Source organism: Gossypium hirsutum, chromosome A06 (genome assembly GCF_007990345.1).
Source record: "Gossypium hirsutum isolate 1008001.06 chromosome A06, Gossypium_hirsutum_v2.1, whole genome shotgun sequence".
NCBI lineage: Eukaryota > Viridiplantae > Streptophyta > Magnoliopsida > Malvales > Malvaceae > Gossypium > Gossypium hirsutum.
This window is the reverse complement of record NC_053429.1, coordinates 2,726,440-2,743,814: the sequence shown is the minus strand read 5'-3', so window position 1 is coordinate 2,743,814 and position 17,375 is coordinate 2,726,440. Positions and strand designations below refer to the sequence as shown.

Here is a 17,375-nt window from a genome sequence, read left to right as displayed (position 1 = left end):
TGGTATTTAATTTGGTCCCATAAGGACTTTGTTTCTTTTTGACTTAGCCAAAGGCAAGTTGAATGCTAGAACCTGGTCTGAAATTGGCTCTGTACTCTATTTGTTTTTACTTATAAAACTAGTCTCACATCATATATATATATATAAACATACATACCTTCTTATGTATGGACCTCCATTTCCTATTAACTCAAGGGTGTGCACTCAGGCAGTCCATATCATAAGGTTTCATTGTTCATGACATTACAATCAGCATTTATTAGCTTAATTTCTTTCATTTTGCCTTTGGTTGTTCTATCAGTCACACATGATTTTATAGTAGAAACGGATGAAATTTTTTATAGAAGAAACACTTTGCTTTTTGATTTAATGCGTAAGAAATAATTTACTTAATCTTTGAGCAAAGTGAGCAAAATGCAATTCGACTCTTAATACAAAGACTTCCATGACATTTTTACCCAAAGGCATGCATTTAGGTGGTCCACGTCGTATGGTTCATTGTTTGTAACATTACAATATGCATTTGTGAGTTTCATGGCTTTCATTTTGTCCCCTGGCTGTTCTGTCAATCATGTCTTGATTTAATAGTAGAAATGGATAGAATTTTTAATGAAATAACCACTTTACTTTTTTATTTAACATATTGGGATTAATGTGTTCATTTTTTAAGTAGAGGGAGCAAAATGCAATTCAACTATTAGTACAAGAGTTTCCATGATATTTTACCCAAAGGCATGCATTCAAGTTCATTATTTATAACATTTACAATCTGCATTTGTTAGCTTAATGGCTTTCATTTTGCCCCTTAATTTCTCTATCAGTCACATTATCATTTAATAATAAAAATGAATGAAATTTTTAATAAAAGATTCAGGTTGCTCTTTAAATTAACACACATGAATTGATTTATCTATTTATTTAATAGAAAAAACAAAATAAATTTTAACTTTTAATACAAATACCTCCACAATAATTTTAGCCAAAGTACGTGCAGTCAAACAGTCCATGTAATATGGTTCATTGTTCATAGCATTTACAATATTCATTTGAGAACATTGTGACTTTCATTTTCATTCTTTTCGTTGTCTTTTTATGAAATGATTTGAGGGAGGCCCCAGTAATAACATGATTTCTGTTTATAAAGTAAAAAAAAAGTAAATTAAATCCAAGGTCACTAAACTATTAGTACGTTTATATTTTGGTTACTCAACTTAAAAAAGTTACAAAATAGTCATTACACTAATACACTTAAATGAAATTTTTCAATAGTTTAATGATTATTTTGTAATTTTTTAAAAATGAGTGACCAAAACATAAACCTACAAATAGTTTAGTGACCTTAGAAATAATTTACCCAAAAAAGTGGGAGCATCTTTTACTTGGGGATTTGGTTTATCAGAAAATCAGAAAGGTATGGATTCAGCGTTTCCGGAAAGGAGAATCTATGTTATTTATACTGTTATGGAATTACTTGGATAACAATTTAACCCCCTTTTTTACTCTTTGTTTTGTATTGTTATGTTATGGTTTTGGGGATTGGGGTTTTTCAGATTTTAAACTTTTGTTAGATGGATTGATTTGATAAAATAATAGAATTAAGCTAATTGGGAAAAAAAAATTGAAACCCATTCCATAGATATTTCAATTAGGTGAGTAGGGTTGGCTTTAGATTACATCCATTTGAATTAGTTGAATTTGAATTTTAAAATTTTCAAGTAAGTTTAGTTAGTATCGTTTTAATTTCGAGTCATTTAGATTTGAGGCTTATGTTAGCTGAGTCAAATTTGAATTATTTTGAGTTCAAATTATTTCGATAAGGACGAAGCCCATATTATTTTTTTGGAAAAGCGAGATTGAGTTTAAATTTTATCTTTCTATAATTAATAATACTAATTTTCTTTCCCAAGCGGAATGATTGTATATATTAATAAAAGTAAACAAAGCTTAATATATAATGATTTAAAATATTCATATTTAAATATAATTAAAGGAAAATTGACAACGAAAATTAAATTTTATTTGGAATTTTTATAATATAATTGCAAATAAACTTCAATTTAACAAATAAAAATAAATGTTTGATACATAAAAATTAATTATCAATAATTTTATAAAATACACAAATAGAAATAAAAAATTACAGAGAAATTTTAACTCAAAATTAAATTTAAAAAATTAAAAAAACTATTTCAATTTTTTTTAATTAATATATTTTTTACCTTTTTGAATTTTATTAAAAAAAACAATTTGTAAACCGTATTAAGTAGAACTATTTTAAATTGTAAAAAAATTGTTTTAAACATATTTTTTAAAGTAAATATTAAACATGATTTTAATTTTATTTAAAATAAAAGTGTATTAAATTATCTTAAAAAAAGTGTATAAAAAAATAGTTTTCACAATACACGTGACAAACATGTTTTCTTTTAAATAAATATTAAACATGATTTTATTTTTAATTAAAATTAAATTAATAAAAGTGTATTAAATGCATTGATTTAGAGTGTTAAATTTTCTCATTTTAAACTATCTACATTATCATCTTAGACATTTTAATATAATATATATAATATGTAATATATATATTTATTTGATGGGCTACTTTTTCTTTTATTCCTCAAATAATTTTTAAAAATTAGTAAATATTTTTTTTTCTTTTAACATTTTATTATGTCTCTATAGGACATTTATCAATTTCTCGACCTACTTACGAATTTTAAAAAACTTAACTAACAGTGCAATAAATATTTTCTCATTTATGATTATATCTTAGTTTAAATCATTAATTCACTTAAAAAATTATTTTTCAATTTAAAAAAAAATCTAGGTTGAGCTGTATTTTTTAAAAAAAAAGAAAAATTACCGAAAAATAATTATTTTAATAACCACAATTTCACTTTTTAAATAGGTTAAAATATATCATTAATCCCTTTTTTTAATAATTATTTTTTTAACAATTTCATTATAAATAAATTTTAATCATATTGTTTTTAAAAAAAAAAAACAAATGATTAGAACTAGCCATAGCCCCTTCTCAAGTTATAAGTAGGAAGTTAATACACTTCAACGAACTCAATTAAATCCACGTCCTCTTATATTAATAGTAATACCCATACCAATCGAACTAATAATTAACCTGCGCTAAACTTATATATATATTAAAAGACATCGAATTTTAATAGTATTCGGAGAATAAATTGAATTTAAACAAATTGTCCAATGGAATGTATATAATAATTGTACATCATAATTTGGTCTCCCCACCCGTTATTGATTGTTCTTGTAAGACCCAAATTTTGCCCGGGCCCAGACCATAAAACCCAAATAGACCGAGACCAATAAAGAATTAACAGACCATTACAACAAAATTAACCCAAAAACAGACCCAATCCAAATGTCCAATAATGATAAAAACCTTAGAGGCCCGAATGGCCCAAAACTATACTAGTTTTCAGCCAAACAAAAAAAACCCTAGCCTCATGCTTTGTAGCTGCCGCCGCTTCACCTCCCCTCACGCATGCACGCCTCTGACCGGTCGCCACTCGCACGCCTCAGCCTTGGCCACCACGCCCCACGCGTCTGACACTCCCACCTACTCCATTGTGCCCACCACCTGCAACAAGTAGACGCAACAACAAAGAAAAAATAATGTAAAAAAACAAAATAGAGATAAAAGCATTGGTAATCGGGTTATAAAAACCCCAAGCACTGCTCATGTATGGGAAAAAGAATCGAATGTAATGGGGGACTTTTGAAAGAGAGAAAAATAAAAAAGAAAGGGTTATGAACACAGAGATTAATCAAAGAAACGTTTTCAAAAGGTTTCATTTTTTTCATTTCCTATATTTATCATTTATTTTATGTATTTATTTCGAATCTATATACAAATATATAAAAGGAAAGATTTTTACCCGTATTTGGCGTTGGTACCCTGGGCATACGCTTCTCTAGTCCGAAAGCCGGCGGATCTCTAGAGATTCGGTTAAAACTTCGACGGAGGAAGCCAAAGGTTGAAGAATCTTTGTGGTTTTAAGAAGTTTGGAGTTTAGTTTTTGGTTTTTCAAGTCCTAAATCTTGTCTACGTGAAATGGGGGTTCAACGGGGGAAGTTTTGAACTCTCCGACCACAGCGTACGGTGGCGCCGTCGCCGGTGGTCGGCGGTCAGCATGACGGCCGGTAACCGGAGCCCATGGCCGGACATGGGCTGAAAGAGAAGGGAAGGGTGATTTTTGTTTTTTTTGGAAGGAGGGGTTTTGTAAACTAAGTGATGAACCTACAGATTGAAAAGGAAGGAAATTTTTTTTTTTGTTTTAAATCATTCCAAATGACGTCGTTTGGGAGGGTGGGGTCTGTGCACTTTCCCTAAAAGGGAAATTTATGCGTTTAGTCCTCCTCTTTCGCAACCTCGTTCAATTAACCCCCATTTTCTATCTTCTTTTGTTTTTTTTAATTTGGCCCTCAGATCTTGTTTGGTTTTCGTTTTGATCCCTAATTAACTATCCAATATTTATACTTTTATACCCCGAATTGTAATTTGTTTTTGGAAATATCCTAAATCTATTTAATTCATTTATTACCCTTTTTAATGTTTCATTTATATGTTATGTCAAACATTTTATATGTTGTTTATTTACATCTATTCTAACTTATTTTAATGTACTATTTATTCAAATTCTTATTATTTATTTTAACTAACTTTATGTATATATGTCACTTTAATCTATTTTATATGTATTATTTATTTCTTTATTCCTTACCTATTATATATATGTATACATATAGTTTATTTCAAGCTCTTTTATATATTTATAATTCTTTAAAAATTGCTATATATTTATTTCAAATTATTTTATATTTTAAGTTATTGTATATTATGTATTTCGAATAACTCTCTTTATATTACCTTTGAATTATTAACATTATAAAATATATTTATATTGTCTATTTTTAATTCTTTTATGTATTATATATTTTAAACTTCTTATTTATTACTTTTAAATTAAATTGTATATTATTTATTTTAAAATTATTTTATATACCTTATTTTAGACCCATTCTACTTATTCCATATTTTACACTTTTATTCGTATATATATTATCTATTTTAAAATTATTCATATAAATTTTTTTATTTGCTTTGTATAATATAGATTTTAAAATTCTTCTACATTATTTATTTTAAACTCGCTTTATGTATTATTCATTTGAAATTGTTTATCTATTTACTTTAAAATTTATATATATATATATTATCAAATTTTAAATTATTATATCCATTTTAAATTGTTTATTTACTTGTTATTGTATATAATTGATTTTTTATATATTTACTTTTGTTATTTTCGCTCGTATTATTTTTACTCGCATTATCGTAATTGTTATTCCGTCACATCAATTTTTACCCGAATTCGTAAAAAAGGGAAAATTTTGGAAATAAAAGCAATACTCGATACTTGGGATCTTCGAGAGAATTGGGCCCTAACGTGCTGGGTTCTAATTTTCTGTTGAATCTAAATGCTCGAGAATGCTCTTTAATAAAAAACATAAATAAAAACTCATTATCGGGATTTCAATATGTTGTGTCCTAACGCGTTGGATATGACACGTGGTTTTCTCGATATGAGGATTTTTCGAAAGTAAAGGCAATATTCCGTATTTAGAGAATTCGAGAAAATCGTGCCCTAACTTACTGAGCTTAGATTTTTCTCGTTGATTCTAAGTAATCGAATATCCTTTTAAAATTAAAATAAATGAGGTTTAAATAAAGAAATGAAAGGCAAGCTTACTCTCAAAAATACGAGGTGTCGTGTCCTAACTTACTGGATGTAATATCTTGTTACTTCGAGATAAGGAGGCATTTTCCATTTTGGTTTATTTGAGTATTTTTAAAATAACACGATATAAGGAGGGATCATATTTTTAAAATTCTTTTCGAGTTTTTAATTTTCGACACTAAGACACTGATTAATCAACTAGGTACCAATTTTGGGCGTATCGAGGGTGCTAATCCTTCCTCGTGCGTACCGACTCCCGAACCCATTTTTCTAAATTTCGTAGACCAAACTCATTGTTTTAATAAAATTAAATTGTTTATTAAAAACAGCTGCTTTTAAAGGTGACCCGATCACACCTCATCAAAAAAGATTGGTGGTGATTCCCGTTTTCATTCTTTTTTTCAAAATCCAAGTCGACCCCGTTTTCATCCAAAAAATGGTGTCAACAGTTCTAATTTTGTGATTGTATTTTGTTGCATCTAACACCACACATATATTGCGTTAATTTCATTTTTTATCCTTGAATTTAGTAATTATGTTTATTTTGATATTTATATTTTTAGTCCACTTTTATATTTGTACTTAACAGCTTTTTTCTTTTTCATTTTAATCTCTAAATTTGGAATCTGAAGACTTGCATTTGTTAGATTTTTAGATTTATATAATTTTTTAATTTTTAGGTGATAATATGACACTCTAAGATGTTGTCATGTCATAAAAATATACGAAATCTAAGTTCAATTATTAAAGTAAATTAATTACTAAATTTAAATACTAAAATTAAAAAAATATTTATTAAATTAATAAAATATTAATATGTCAAATCATCATATTTTAATAGAAATCAAATTTAAAGACCAAATTAAAAACATATCAAATTTTATGACTAATATAAAATTCAGAAAGTAAAAAATTACTTTTTATCCCTCTTATTTAACTAATGCACTTTTTTTTTTTTGAATTGATGGATTTAATTATAGGAACATAATAACAAGTAGGTGTCCAATAATCATGGTGATGAGGAAAAACCATATATCATGGATGGGATAGGACATGGGGCCTCGTCTCCTTCCATCACAATCTTATTAACCCAATCAACAAGGCATTAGTTTAATTACTCTTCTTCTTTCTTTCCATGAAAAAAATGTTAATCATACCAAATTCTTAACTTAAAATATTTAAATAATTAATATTGAATTTTAGGATTCAATCAATTTCTGGGAATATAATCAGCTTTGGAGGCTGAGTTATAGGGTATCTTTGAGGGATTTCCCTTCTGTTGAAGTAAAAATTGAATAGAGTGTTGATAGCATGAAAGCAATTCAGATTATTCAAAACAATATCTCGATGGACTCAAATCTAGCTTTAGTTAGGCATATACATCAACTATTGGAAAAGATAATACAATGGCATATATAACATGTGCTTGAGGAAGAAAATAAAATTGTGAATTTTCTTGCAAAAATAGATCGCAATTTGAGAACAACCTCCTTTTAAGTGTTTTAGCTTAAAAAAATATTATTCCAACAAAAAAAATATTTAAATATGATAAAGTTAGAATTTTCAACTGTATATTACTACCAATTGAATATATATTTTTTTAATTTTAAAATGTTACCAATTAATTTAGAAAATAATTTTTCAACGGTGAAAATAATCATTATAAAAATTTTAAATTCAAGAATACTAAATTTATGAAAATAAAAAGAAATTAATTCCAAATGTAGAAATAATCATACATATATATATAAAACATATGTTCGGGTGACAACTACAGTATCTCCAATAATACCAACATCATTAAGGTTTAAACAAGTTGTAAATTTAAAGACAAACAGTTTGAATAAATTGAAAGAAGAATGGCAAGCACTCATGCCAATACCCAAGGAGATAAATGAAATCAATTTATTTATTTTAATACCGTACTAGATTTTCAGCTCTCAGTTTCTCAATTTTAGATTTAAACTCACCGTGAATCGACGCCAGTGATCTCTGCCGTGAAGCAAAAGCAACACTGAATTGTTTAATCTCTACTTCCAGATCTTTCCTTCTTTGTACTTCACAGTTCAAGTCCTTCAAAATGTTTTCCTTTTGATCGGTTAGGAACGTTATGTTCTTCGATGATTCGGAGACTGTTTGCAGCAACGAATCTCGTTCTTCTTTTAACTTTTGAAATTCTGTTTCCAAGTTGCCGTATCTTTGTTTTGAGGACTCTGAAGAGTTGTTACTGAGATCTAGTTCTTGTTTAAGTTCACATATTTCTCCCATTAATCTGCTGTTTATTTGTACTTCTTCTTCATGTTTTCTCTGCGAATGTCAAGCTTGGAACTGTTAGAACATAGAAAAGTACCATCAAGAAAATTAAGCAGTAAAAAAATGTCAGATTCGGTACGGTGAGACCTGGAATGTAAACCAATCATTTTAGGTTTTGGGTCAATCAACCTAGATTGGGATTATTTCAAGTTTTAACATTTTACTCATTTTAGGTTGGAATGATTTTGAATTTGGGTTCAGTTACAAACTATTTCAGGCCAAGTCATTTTGAGTTTCAGTCACTTCAAATTATTTTGGTTTACTTGTTCGGTCGTTTCTGGACTGATACTTTTTGGATTTTAAGTTAAATTAGGTTCAGGTTAATTTGGGTTTGGATTAGTGACTTGTGATCAAATCGGGTCATGTTAGATTTGGGTTCGGGTTGGTCAGGCTAGATTTTCGGGTTTTGCACAAAATTATGTTTTAGCAAAGAGGTTCATCGTGCAGAAATATCCAATGCTACCTACCAATCAATAGGAGTTGGAATTTGAAAAATGAAAACAATATTCTTTCTGGAATGATAACTTCATGCAGTTAACTACCCTTTCTAACTTACCTTCTACGCCAATTAATGCATTTGAAAGATTGACAGTTAATCAAGAAAAATAACTGGAATGTAAGCTACATACCAACCTGGAGTTCAACTTTCTCTTTGATGACAAGTTCTAGCTGTGTCTTGAGATTTTGGAGTTCTAGTTTGTAGTTATCATTTGAGCAATCCTGACAATGCAACTCATAAAGTAAGTTAAATTTATGCAGCTGTTCTTATGACCAAATACCATTTATCACATTTAAAGGTATTAATAGAAAACCAAAATTGCAAGAAAAAAATGACTAGGAATGTCAACTCACAGGAGTTATATCTTGGGGTGGAAATGATTGAACTTTTCTTGCGGGTGTCGTTTGGAGTGAATCAAGGTCTGCAATGTAGCCTTTATTCATTTTGAACCAAGTGTCTTCATCAGCTACATTGCTAAAAGAATCTGGAAGAGGACTGAAATCCGGTAACTCTGAATAATTTGATCGCTTGGCAACAAAGGCGTTGTTGCTAGTCTCTTTAAAACAAGGGGTTTTAAAGTCATTGCATTCGTCTTTCGGGCTTTCTTTCATGGAATCCTGCCCTCACCAAACCAAATTCGTTAAATTGCCTTGGTTTCCAAGTAATGTTGCTAGAGTACGCAGATAAGATGCTTGATCTTGTAGGAACCACAAACGGACAGAGTGTACCTGACTAGAACTTCTATCACCATCTGAAACTAGACTACTTAGATTTTCGATCTTCAGCTGTTGGTCTCTAATACGCTGTTCGCGCTCCTTGTGTGATCTTCTTTCCTCTTCCAGTTCCATCTCAAGTTTCTCACGTTCTAGTTCATACTGCAAATTGGAATATAAGTAGACAAAAAATATATTATCTGTATATGCTAATAATTTGTGACACAAGAAGCTAATGCAGGTTGAACAATAAAAAAATTTAATGAACCTTAAGCATGTCGTTCCTCAGCTTTAATATCTCTTGTTCCAGTACTTCAGAACGAGACCCCTGAACAAAGTTAAACAATGTTAGATAGCTTTTTAAGACTATTAATAGTATATGTGACCTGAGCCTGACCTGAAGCTTCCTGCGCAGGTCCTCTATCTCTAACTGTTGCCTTTTCAGTAAGGCTGCATCTGTCAATATCTACAAATAGGTTCACCATGATTAGTTTTATGTCAAATTCATCCCAAATCAAACAAAAATGATGAGAAGCAAAGTGGAATAGTATTCTTGTTTTTTCATATAATAGACTAGAGCTGGAGATCCATAAATTAGACAGTAAAGAGGTCCAATAAAAGAAAGTTGGACAAACCTCATTCACTTGAGCGCAATTAGTAATGCGCTTAGCTCTGCTAGCAAACTGGAGAGTTCCCTTAGTTTCCTCAACGTGAACCTAAACATATGATATCACAATTAAACCAAATGCTCTGTGAACACGCCATAGGCACACACTAAAAGGAAGGCTACCTCTTCTGGTGCTACAGTACATATAATTGAAGTTTTTGCATTTCCACCTAGAGCAGTTTGGAGTATGCGGGTTAATTTACTATCACGATAAGGAATATGTGCCCTGTATTTGTCAATAAGCCATATGGTTAGAAAATGGTTATCCTATCCTACACAAATGAAGTTACTTCACAGATGATAAGAACTATACCTTTGTTTTGCACCGTTACTAAGTTTATTAATTACATTACCAAGAACCATTAAGCTCTTGTTAATATACTTTCCTTCCTTCAAACGTACTCCACCAGCTCCAGTTTTAGCAATTCGCTCAGAACCAGCCAAATCTACCAAATTCTACCAAAGAAATGAAAGAAACATTAACAAGACAAAGTAGAGATTGGATAAAAGAAAAATGGATTTTGAAGTATGATGAGATACAAACCAAAATCGACACGCGTATGGCATCGCTGCTCGAATAATCACCGGAGCCTGTATCAATTCCCTTGCTTTCTATCACCTAGTCATGTAAAAGAAACATAACACATATTCATCCAACTAATAAATAAGAGTAATATTCATGTTCAGCTATATTTTAAAAGAACATACCATTCTGAATATTGTATGAGACCTACTACTTCGTGCATTCATATTTGTCTCACCAAAATGCCTATTAACTGTGGGAAAAGTAACTATTAGAAAAAAATATAGTCATATAAAACTAAGGGTAAAAAAAGCAAGCAATTTAAAGGACCTTCTCCTGACTCTAGGAGCTTTATCACTTGTTCAGCATTGTTCACAATTTCTTCTCTGAGACCCGCAACGAATATCCCTCGCTGAAAAAAAAACAAAAACAAGAAACAACAGTTACTTTATGGTTTATGGATAAGCAATGGCTAAATTCTGCTATTAGTCCCTGTACTTTAACTTGATCAATTTTAATCCCTTTACTTTTTGAAAATTTAAATTTTAATACTGACCCAGTAGCTAAATCCTTTTGGTTAGATTCAATTACTAGTCCTGTACAATACATATAGTTGTAGAGTTAATCCATATCTTCAGATTGGATCATTCTAAATCTCTATACTTTTCAAATTTAGAAATTTCAATTTTGAAGCAAATTAGGGTAGTTAATCCCTTAACTAGATTTTTAGTGAGTAATATATGAAATAACAAACTAACATGATTACATATATGATAATATGTTCGCATCAAATTTTAGGAATAGCAGAACTTGACTTAATGAACTTAACCGTTATCATTTGGTGATGACTAAAATTTATTAATTCGAAAAGTACAATGACTAAAACTAAGAAATTAAATCCACAATTTTGGCAAAGTGCTGGGACTAATCGCAGGTTTTAACCATAAACAATTGAAGCTTTAACGACTTTAATCAATGGCTGACCTCCAAACTCTCATGAATCGGCAATTTCTGATTCTCTACAGCGAAAAGGTCGTTAATTTCTTCATTATAAATTTCCATGTAAGAAACTCGGATGAGAAACTCCCGATCAGAAATCTGAGAATATAATTCAACACCATTCAAAGCTTCAATTTTGAAATATCAAAACCTCAATTTAGAAAAAAAGAAACTAATTGATTTAAATTACCATCTGTATTTTCTGAAACACATCATTAACAGCTCGATGAATAATTCCTGGATCGTTCAATGAACCATTCATAGTATAGGTCTTACCACTACTCGTTTGTCCATACGCAAATGCAGTCCCTATAAACATTTTACTAATCGATCAAAATTTTGAACATATCATCAAAATTAGGGCTGAAAAGAAAAAGGAAAAAAAAGAAGACGAACCGTTAAAGCCATCGACAGCGGCATGAATAACATCCTTGGTAAGAAGCTCATAAACCTTTGAATTTGAACAACTTTCATCGAATACATGATCTACAAACAAACAAACAAAAAACAAAAGAATTAGAGTTAAAAAGGATGGGAAAAAAATAAAAGGGGAGGATTAAGAGGTGAAGAACTGAGATTTACCGAAAGCGTAAGAGAGGCCAGAAATGGGAGTGCCATGGAGCTTGTGAAGAGAGATACGATTATCTTCGATTTTCCAGAAAGTTCCAGAAGGAGATTCTTCAGAGATCGAAGGTCGTACTCTCACAGCTACACAGATCTTCTCAGCCATTGCTTTTTTTTCCTTTTTTTTCTGTTCGTGTTTTAGAACGTTGGGGTTGCAGAGATAAAGAGGCGGGACTTTATGCTTTGGTTAAAAGGAGAATTAAATTTGAATTGATTTGGGTTCATTGGGAAGCCCCTAATGGAAATTTTTCGACCATTTACGTCAGTCTTTGACTGGTGGATTTGGATCCAAAATTAATGGTATTTCTTGGCCCAGAAGTTTTGGGCCTATGTTTTTAACCAGGTTCAGCCCTTTATTTATTTATTTTACTAAATTTAAATTTATAATTTAATTTATTATTTTTAGTTTTAGGTAGAAATTTAATCCTGTTAAAATTATTTTACTAAATTCATATTAATTACGTCATTTTTTAATTATATTCAAATTAATTACGTATTTTTTAATTATATTGCCCCAAAAGGTGAACCAAAATTCCATTTTAACCAAGATCATTTATCATCACATTACAAGCTCTATTAACTCCCTTTCTTATATATGGTCTAATTCTGAGTTTAATCCCTCTACTGTGTTGGAATTTAAAATTTAATCCCTTTGATTTTACATAATTCGATTCTTTACTTTTATAATAATATCATTAGTAAATTCAAAATAATTTACATATCAACTAAATGCTTTAGGCTGTTAAGGAAAAATCTACTCCATCACTTAAATGTTAAAAAGAAATGTTAACAAGACCAAATTATGTCAGAATAAAAAGGATTAAATCACAAATTTCAGTATAATAAAGAGACTAAACCCAGAATTAGACCCATATATAAATATGCAAAGAAGCAATGCCCATGCAAATGGAAGGACTGAAACCTTGGCATTCACTAAGAATGTGAAAAGAATCTGAAACAATGAAAGCATCACAAAGAACAGTCTAGGATTTACAATAAATAATGTACACTATTTCATCATACACCCTTAAAACACTCAAAAACCCAGCACCAATGTATACAGAGATAAAAGATAATCTCCTTTCATGCTCTGGATGGTGGAAACATTTTGGACATTTACCTGCAATTGCACTTCTCCTGAGGCAGGTAGCTTCTGCTCTTAAGTTCCGTGGATTTCGGCAACAAGAAATACAGGAAATCTACAAGTTCACTGGAGGACTTCCCTGTAAGAATCGAAATGGAAGCTATAAGTGTTCATTAGTGTGCAGAGAAATCAGTATGAAAGCAAATGCAATTAATAAAATTTGATCTTTACCTTGAACAAAAGATCATAAGCAATGTGTTCCCAAGGCAATGTTATAGACATTAAGCAACATTTGAGAGGTATCATTTCTTCATCAGAAGATGAAGTGGCAGAAGCCACTGCATAAGCGTTCTTTGCTGCTACAGATGCAACAGAAGCTGCTTTACGAACAATGGAGCCAAGTCCGAAACCCTTTTTTGATATAATGGGTGAAAAAGGACCTGAATCTTCCTTGCTTTGGTCTGATAGAGAAAAGATCAGTGTATGAATGGATACTTGCATGCATCATTCACATGAGTAATGAATTCAACACTGGAAATTTGGGCTTTTACAGTTTTAATAATCTACATAAGCATTGAGAAATAAGAAACAAAGAAGGAACTGAATTTTAGAGGATAGTTTCTAAGATGAATTTCTTACTGACCTACGACACCAGAAACAGCTACTTCAACTTCCCCACGTCCTCCAGGACCTTTCATGTAAAGTCTGTCTTTTTTGCCAGAGGAATGACCCATTGATAGAAGACTTCCAAATCCAGAACTCCCAGCTGGGAAAAAAAGACGGAATGATATGAGATGAGAACTAAATAAGCATGAAGAAGACATTAAGAATAAACTAAAAGCTAAGCTGTTTAGAACCTAAGTTAAGCAGTCTACATGTTTTGCACCCTTTAAACTAGACCAGGCCTACTCGACATTAAATCAACTGCAAGTTTAAAGACTAAATGTGCATGTTTGTCCACAGACCATGATTATTTTTGATAAATGAAAAATATGTTGATTAAAAGGAACCAACAAGGGTGTCAACCCATTGTAAAACTATAGTAAAACAGAATATGTTTAACATATCAATCAATTTCTCACATTCACATTAACACAAGCAGAACATATTTATCAGATCATGAGCTAGATTTTTGCAAAATTCTGAAAGAACAAAAACAGAAGGCAATTCTTGGAAAGATTGATTCCAGGTAGTGTACCATCATATGCATCCCGGACCATTTGATAGCTGACAAATCCAGAAAAAAGTGTGAGCTGCAATAACAATTAGCAGCATGTCATCAGCAAACTGATCTTCAAAGTACGTTTGCATGCATACTACTCCCAAGCAGCTTTTCGCAGAATCAATGGCATCAGCCCATTTGATGCTAACATTATGTTATTTAAAACTTACATATACAAAATTAGTTCATGATGATAAAATATTCCAAGTTGGCATATTAAAATGTAACAAATGTCAGGAAAAACAATTATATATCACTTCCATCATTTTTGTAACATTTTGTTAACATCAAAAACCAAGAAGTTGTAAGTACCTCCTTCAGAAGTGAAGACTCTGGATGATCACGGAATCAATACACATAAATTATCACAAAGCTGAGAAAGGACCCAAACCTTACTATTTTTCGTCTTCATAGAATTAGTATCTACTCTTAATGGTACTTTGTTGCTGGAACTGCTATCATTTGTATCCTTTTCACTAGGAAAAGCTGCCCCATCAAGCGCATTAAGAAGAACACAATAGCAATGTTCTGTTTCTGTCAAGACCTGCATGAGAAGAAAAATGTCAGTGTGATATATTGGAGGTCCTACAATTAACCAAAACATTTTTACTTTCCATAAAATCCAGCAATTTCGTTATTAACAAAGAACAGCACAACAGTATAACCGAGAAAGGATGCAAATGTACAAACCAAGAAGTGACTTTGGTACTTAAACATCTTCAAAAATAGCAAGTTCTAACTTCCTCATTAGCTTATGCTATTAAAATGGGTTGCAAGAGGAAGTCAGTAATACCAGCCAAATTGAAAACCATATACCACTAGAAACTTGCACTTTTGCAAAAAGTACTTAATTAAAAATTTCATCATAAATATATTAATTTGAGAAAAAATAAAAGGATAAATAACACGTGCATTTATGCAACAATCTTATTGGTAACTTTATAAAGAAAGTGAAAGCATTTACCACTGCATCAAAAGTAGAGTCAAAATCATCTATTGCAAAACAGATGTCCGGATAGGCAGGTGTTGTCTCTACTTCCTGTATCCATGCAAGTGAGCATGCCAAAAAATTGAAGAAAATCTCAATGTCACCATGATTTCCTGGAAATAGAAAGGCTTGCCTTTTTTGAGTCCAAATGAAAATTTACTCGACTGGGAGATGCATAAACAGTCTTCACAACCTGCAGGACAGCAGAATGAAAAATTTACAATCAGATAATGCAGCATCCAATGTTGGCAAGGACATTAAGCAATCCTTTCAAGTAACAGGATTTGATTTAACATAAAAAAAAATTCAAGTTCTAGGATTCAAATTGCAAAAATTTACAGGCTATAGCTTATATAGGGAGGATGAATTCAGTAATTCACATAGCATGTTAGAAGCAATAGTTACATGTTTATTCCTACTTTTCTCAACAAATTTGGTCAGTTTTTCTTTTTCTTTTCCTCCATGATGACAGATATTAAGTACAAAAGAACAGTTCCAAAAAGTTAGAGATATAAATATCATCCAAAAGGTTACTGACATCATTAGCTACAATAAAGCAGGAATTACCTTGTAGATAGCAGATAATGGTGTGTCTTGCCCCACTTGATGATTTCTAAGGACATTGTGACTGGAAAAAGGGGAAAGTTAACTCATAGTTCAAGTTTAACCACTAAACTTCAAAATTCAAATTCAAAGACAGGAAAAGTTAGTTCACCAGGGTGAAAGGAGGAAACAAAGAGACATTTTTAAGAGTAATAAGAAACGGAATATATCATTTAAACTTTAGGAAAGCATCCACCATTATGGTTGGAACAACATATACGGCAAAATAACTAAAATATGTATCACATTGTATAGATAAGACACAACACATTGAAGTGAAGAAATTGCCTGCAACTAGCCACTGTTACAGAGTACGAAGTATGGGCAATCATATTCAAATAAAACGAGCGCCGCCAATCCACAACTGATAAACTGTCACCAACTAACTTATCTAACTGTTTCAAAAAAAAGTAAAGACAAATTATACTAAGTTGTAATAAAGGTAACCCAGAATTGGCACCTACAGCATTATACCAAAAAGCTATGAAAGCTAATGAATTGAAATGGAATCAACTTAAACAAGAAAACTTAAATTCAGATTCAAGTTGGTTTTTGACTTTCTTTTACCTCAGGTGCCCACCTGCGTACAAAGTAAGGAGCAACACTTTCCTCACTTTCGTTAAAACAATGCCCCTTCTATAACATCATAAATAGAAACAATTAGCTTAATATTCCAAAAAATAGTTAATTTAAAAAAATAAAGTGATCAAGATTCGATACCCATTTCCGAACGAAAAATATGAGATCATCATCTTGTCGACCTCTCGATTCCTTACCCCTAACGAAATACAAATCGAAGACATCATGCCAAAATTTACCGTCCATTTCAACGTCTGTAGCATCTTCCTCATCCACCGTCGTTTTCCCTAATAAATTCGAGTGTTTTCTAACCACGCTCAGTAACTCAAACCTACCGCAAAACATAAAAATTAGAAACATTGTTAATAAAATTCGAGATCATTGAAGAAATAAAATGAAGAATTAAACCCTAATTTCAATGTCTTTTACCTCGAAGGGGTTTCTTCTCCAATTTGGAGCATCGCTTAAAAACCTTTTTTCCCCTTTTTTTGAAATTTTTTTTCCCTTTAACGTGCCGTCAAATCAAGTTGGCCTTTACTGAAGAATTTTTTCAGCGACGGATTGGGGAATTTAAGGCGACGATTTTAAGGTAGTTCAAAACGGTGGCGGATCCTGATGCTGCACCGTGGCAGTAACTTCCCCTCTGCGTGCTGATGTGTGTGTGTGTGTGAGAGAGAGAGAGAGAGAGAGAGAGCATATTTTCTTTTGTTTAAACCAAAGATAGTTTAAAAACGGTAAAAATGGTGTCGTTTTATTTAATTTTGGATTTTGGTATTCGAAAATTTTA

At 31.1% G+C, this 17,375-nt stretch overlaps 2 protein-coding genes and 1 long non-coding RNA gene across 7 annotated transcripts; all 3 read right to left on the bottom strand.

The window, feature by feature from the left end:
• Nucleotides 1–3,202: 3,202 nt before the first annotated feature.
• Nucleotides 3,203–4,413, bottom strand: LOC107930569 (uncharacterized). The gene is made up of 2 exons (XR_001693038.2): nucleotides 3,912–4,413; nucleotides 3,203–3,613 (listed from the first exon to the last, which is right to left on the bottom strand). It is a non-coding gene; the product is annotated as an uncharacterized lncRNA (long non-coding RNA).
• A 3,085-nt stretch (nucleotides 4,414–7,498) lies between these two features.
• On the bottom strand, nucleotides 7,499–12,297 carry LOC107930541 (kinesin-like protein KIN-7N). Of its 3 annotated transcripts, XM_041114847.1 has the most exons (17): nucleotides 12,071–12,285; nucleotides 11,885–11,974; nucleotides 11,765–11,797; nucleotides 11,679–11,681; nucleotides 11,474–11,587; nucleotides 10,820–10,901; nucleotides 10,675–10,742; nucleotides 10,511–10,585; nucleotides 10,280–10,422; nucleotides 10,090–10,192; nucleotides 9,935–10,015; nucleotides 9,697–9,765; nucleotides 9,568–9,627; nucleotides 9,315–9,461; nucleotides 8,940–9,203; nucleotides 8,721–8,807; nucleotides 7,499–8,081 (listed from the first exon to the last, which is right to left on the bottom strand). In XM_041114847.1, exons 1-17 carry the CDS (start codon nucleotides 12,104–12,106, stop codon nucleotides 7,689–7,691), a joined length of 1,848 nt encoding a protein of 615 aa, XP_040970781.1. In that variant the 5' UTR covers nucleotides 12,107–12,285; the 3' UTR covers nucleotides 7,499–7,688. The 3 variants fall into 3 exon arrangements, with proteins under 3 accessions (XP_040970781.1, XP_016717697.2, XP_016717698.2); XM_016862208.2 differs by having other exon boundaries at nucleotides 11,679–11,797; nucleotides 12,071–12,297; XM_016862209.2 differs by having other exon boundaries at nucleotides 8,717–8,807; nucleotides 11,679–11,797; nucleotides 12,071–12,294.
• A 722-nt stretch (nucleotides 12,298–13,019) lies between these two features.
• Nucleotides 13,020–17,305, bottom strand: LOC107930614 (uncharacterized protein KIAA0930 homolog). Of its 3 annotated transcripts, XM_016862286.2 has the most exons (12): nucleotides 17,018–17,305; nucleotides 16,730–16,919; nucleotides 16,577–16,645; nucleotides 16,298–16,404; nucleotides 15,974–16,034; nucleotides 15,540–15,599; nucleotides 15,383–15,457; nucleotides 14,810–14,962; nucleotides 14,395–14,449; nucleotides 13,840–13,962; nucleotides 13,428–13,657; nucleotides 13,020–13,335 (listed from the first exon to the last, which is right to left on the bottom strand). In XM_016862286.2, the coding sequence occupies exons 1-12, from the start codon at nucleotides 17,047–17,049 to the stop codon at nucleotides 13,312–13,314; spliced, it is 1,179 nt and encodes a 392-aa protein (XP_016717775.2). In that variant the 5' UTR covers nucleotides 17,050–17,305; the 3' UTR covers nucleotides 13,020–13,311. The 3 variants fall into 3 exon arrangements, with proteins under 3 accessions (XP_016717775.2, XP_016717776.2, XP_040970782.1); XM_016862287.2 differs by lacking the exon at nucleotides 16,298–16,404 and having other exon boundaries at nucleotides 16,590–16,645; nucleotides 17,018–17,291; XM_041114848.1 differs by lacking the exons at nucleotides 16,298–16,404; nucleotides 17,018–17,305 and having other exon boundaries at nucleotides 16,730–16,871.
• Nucleotides 17,306–17,375: the final 70 nt, after the last annotated feature.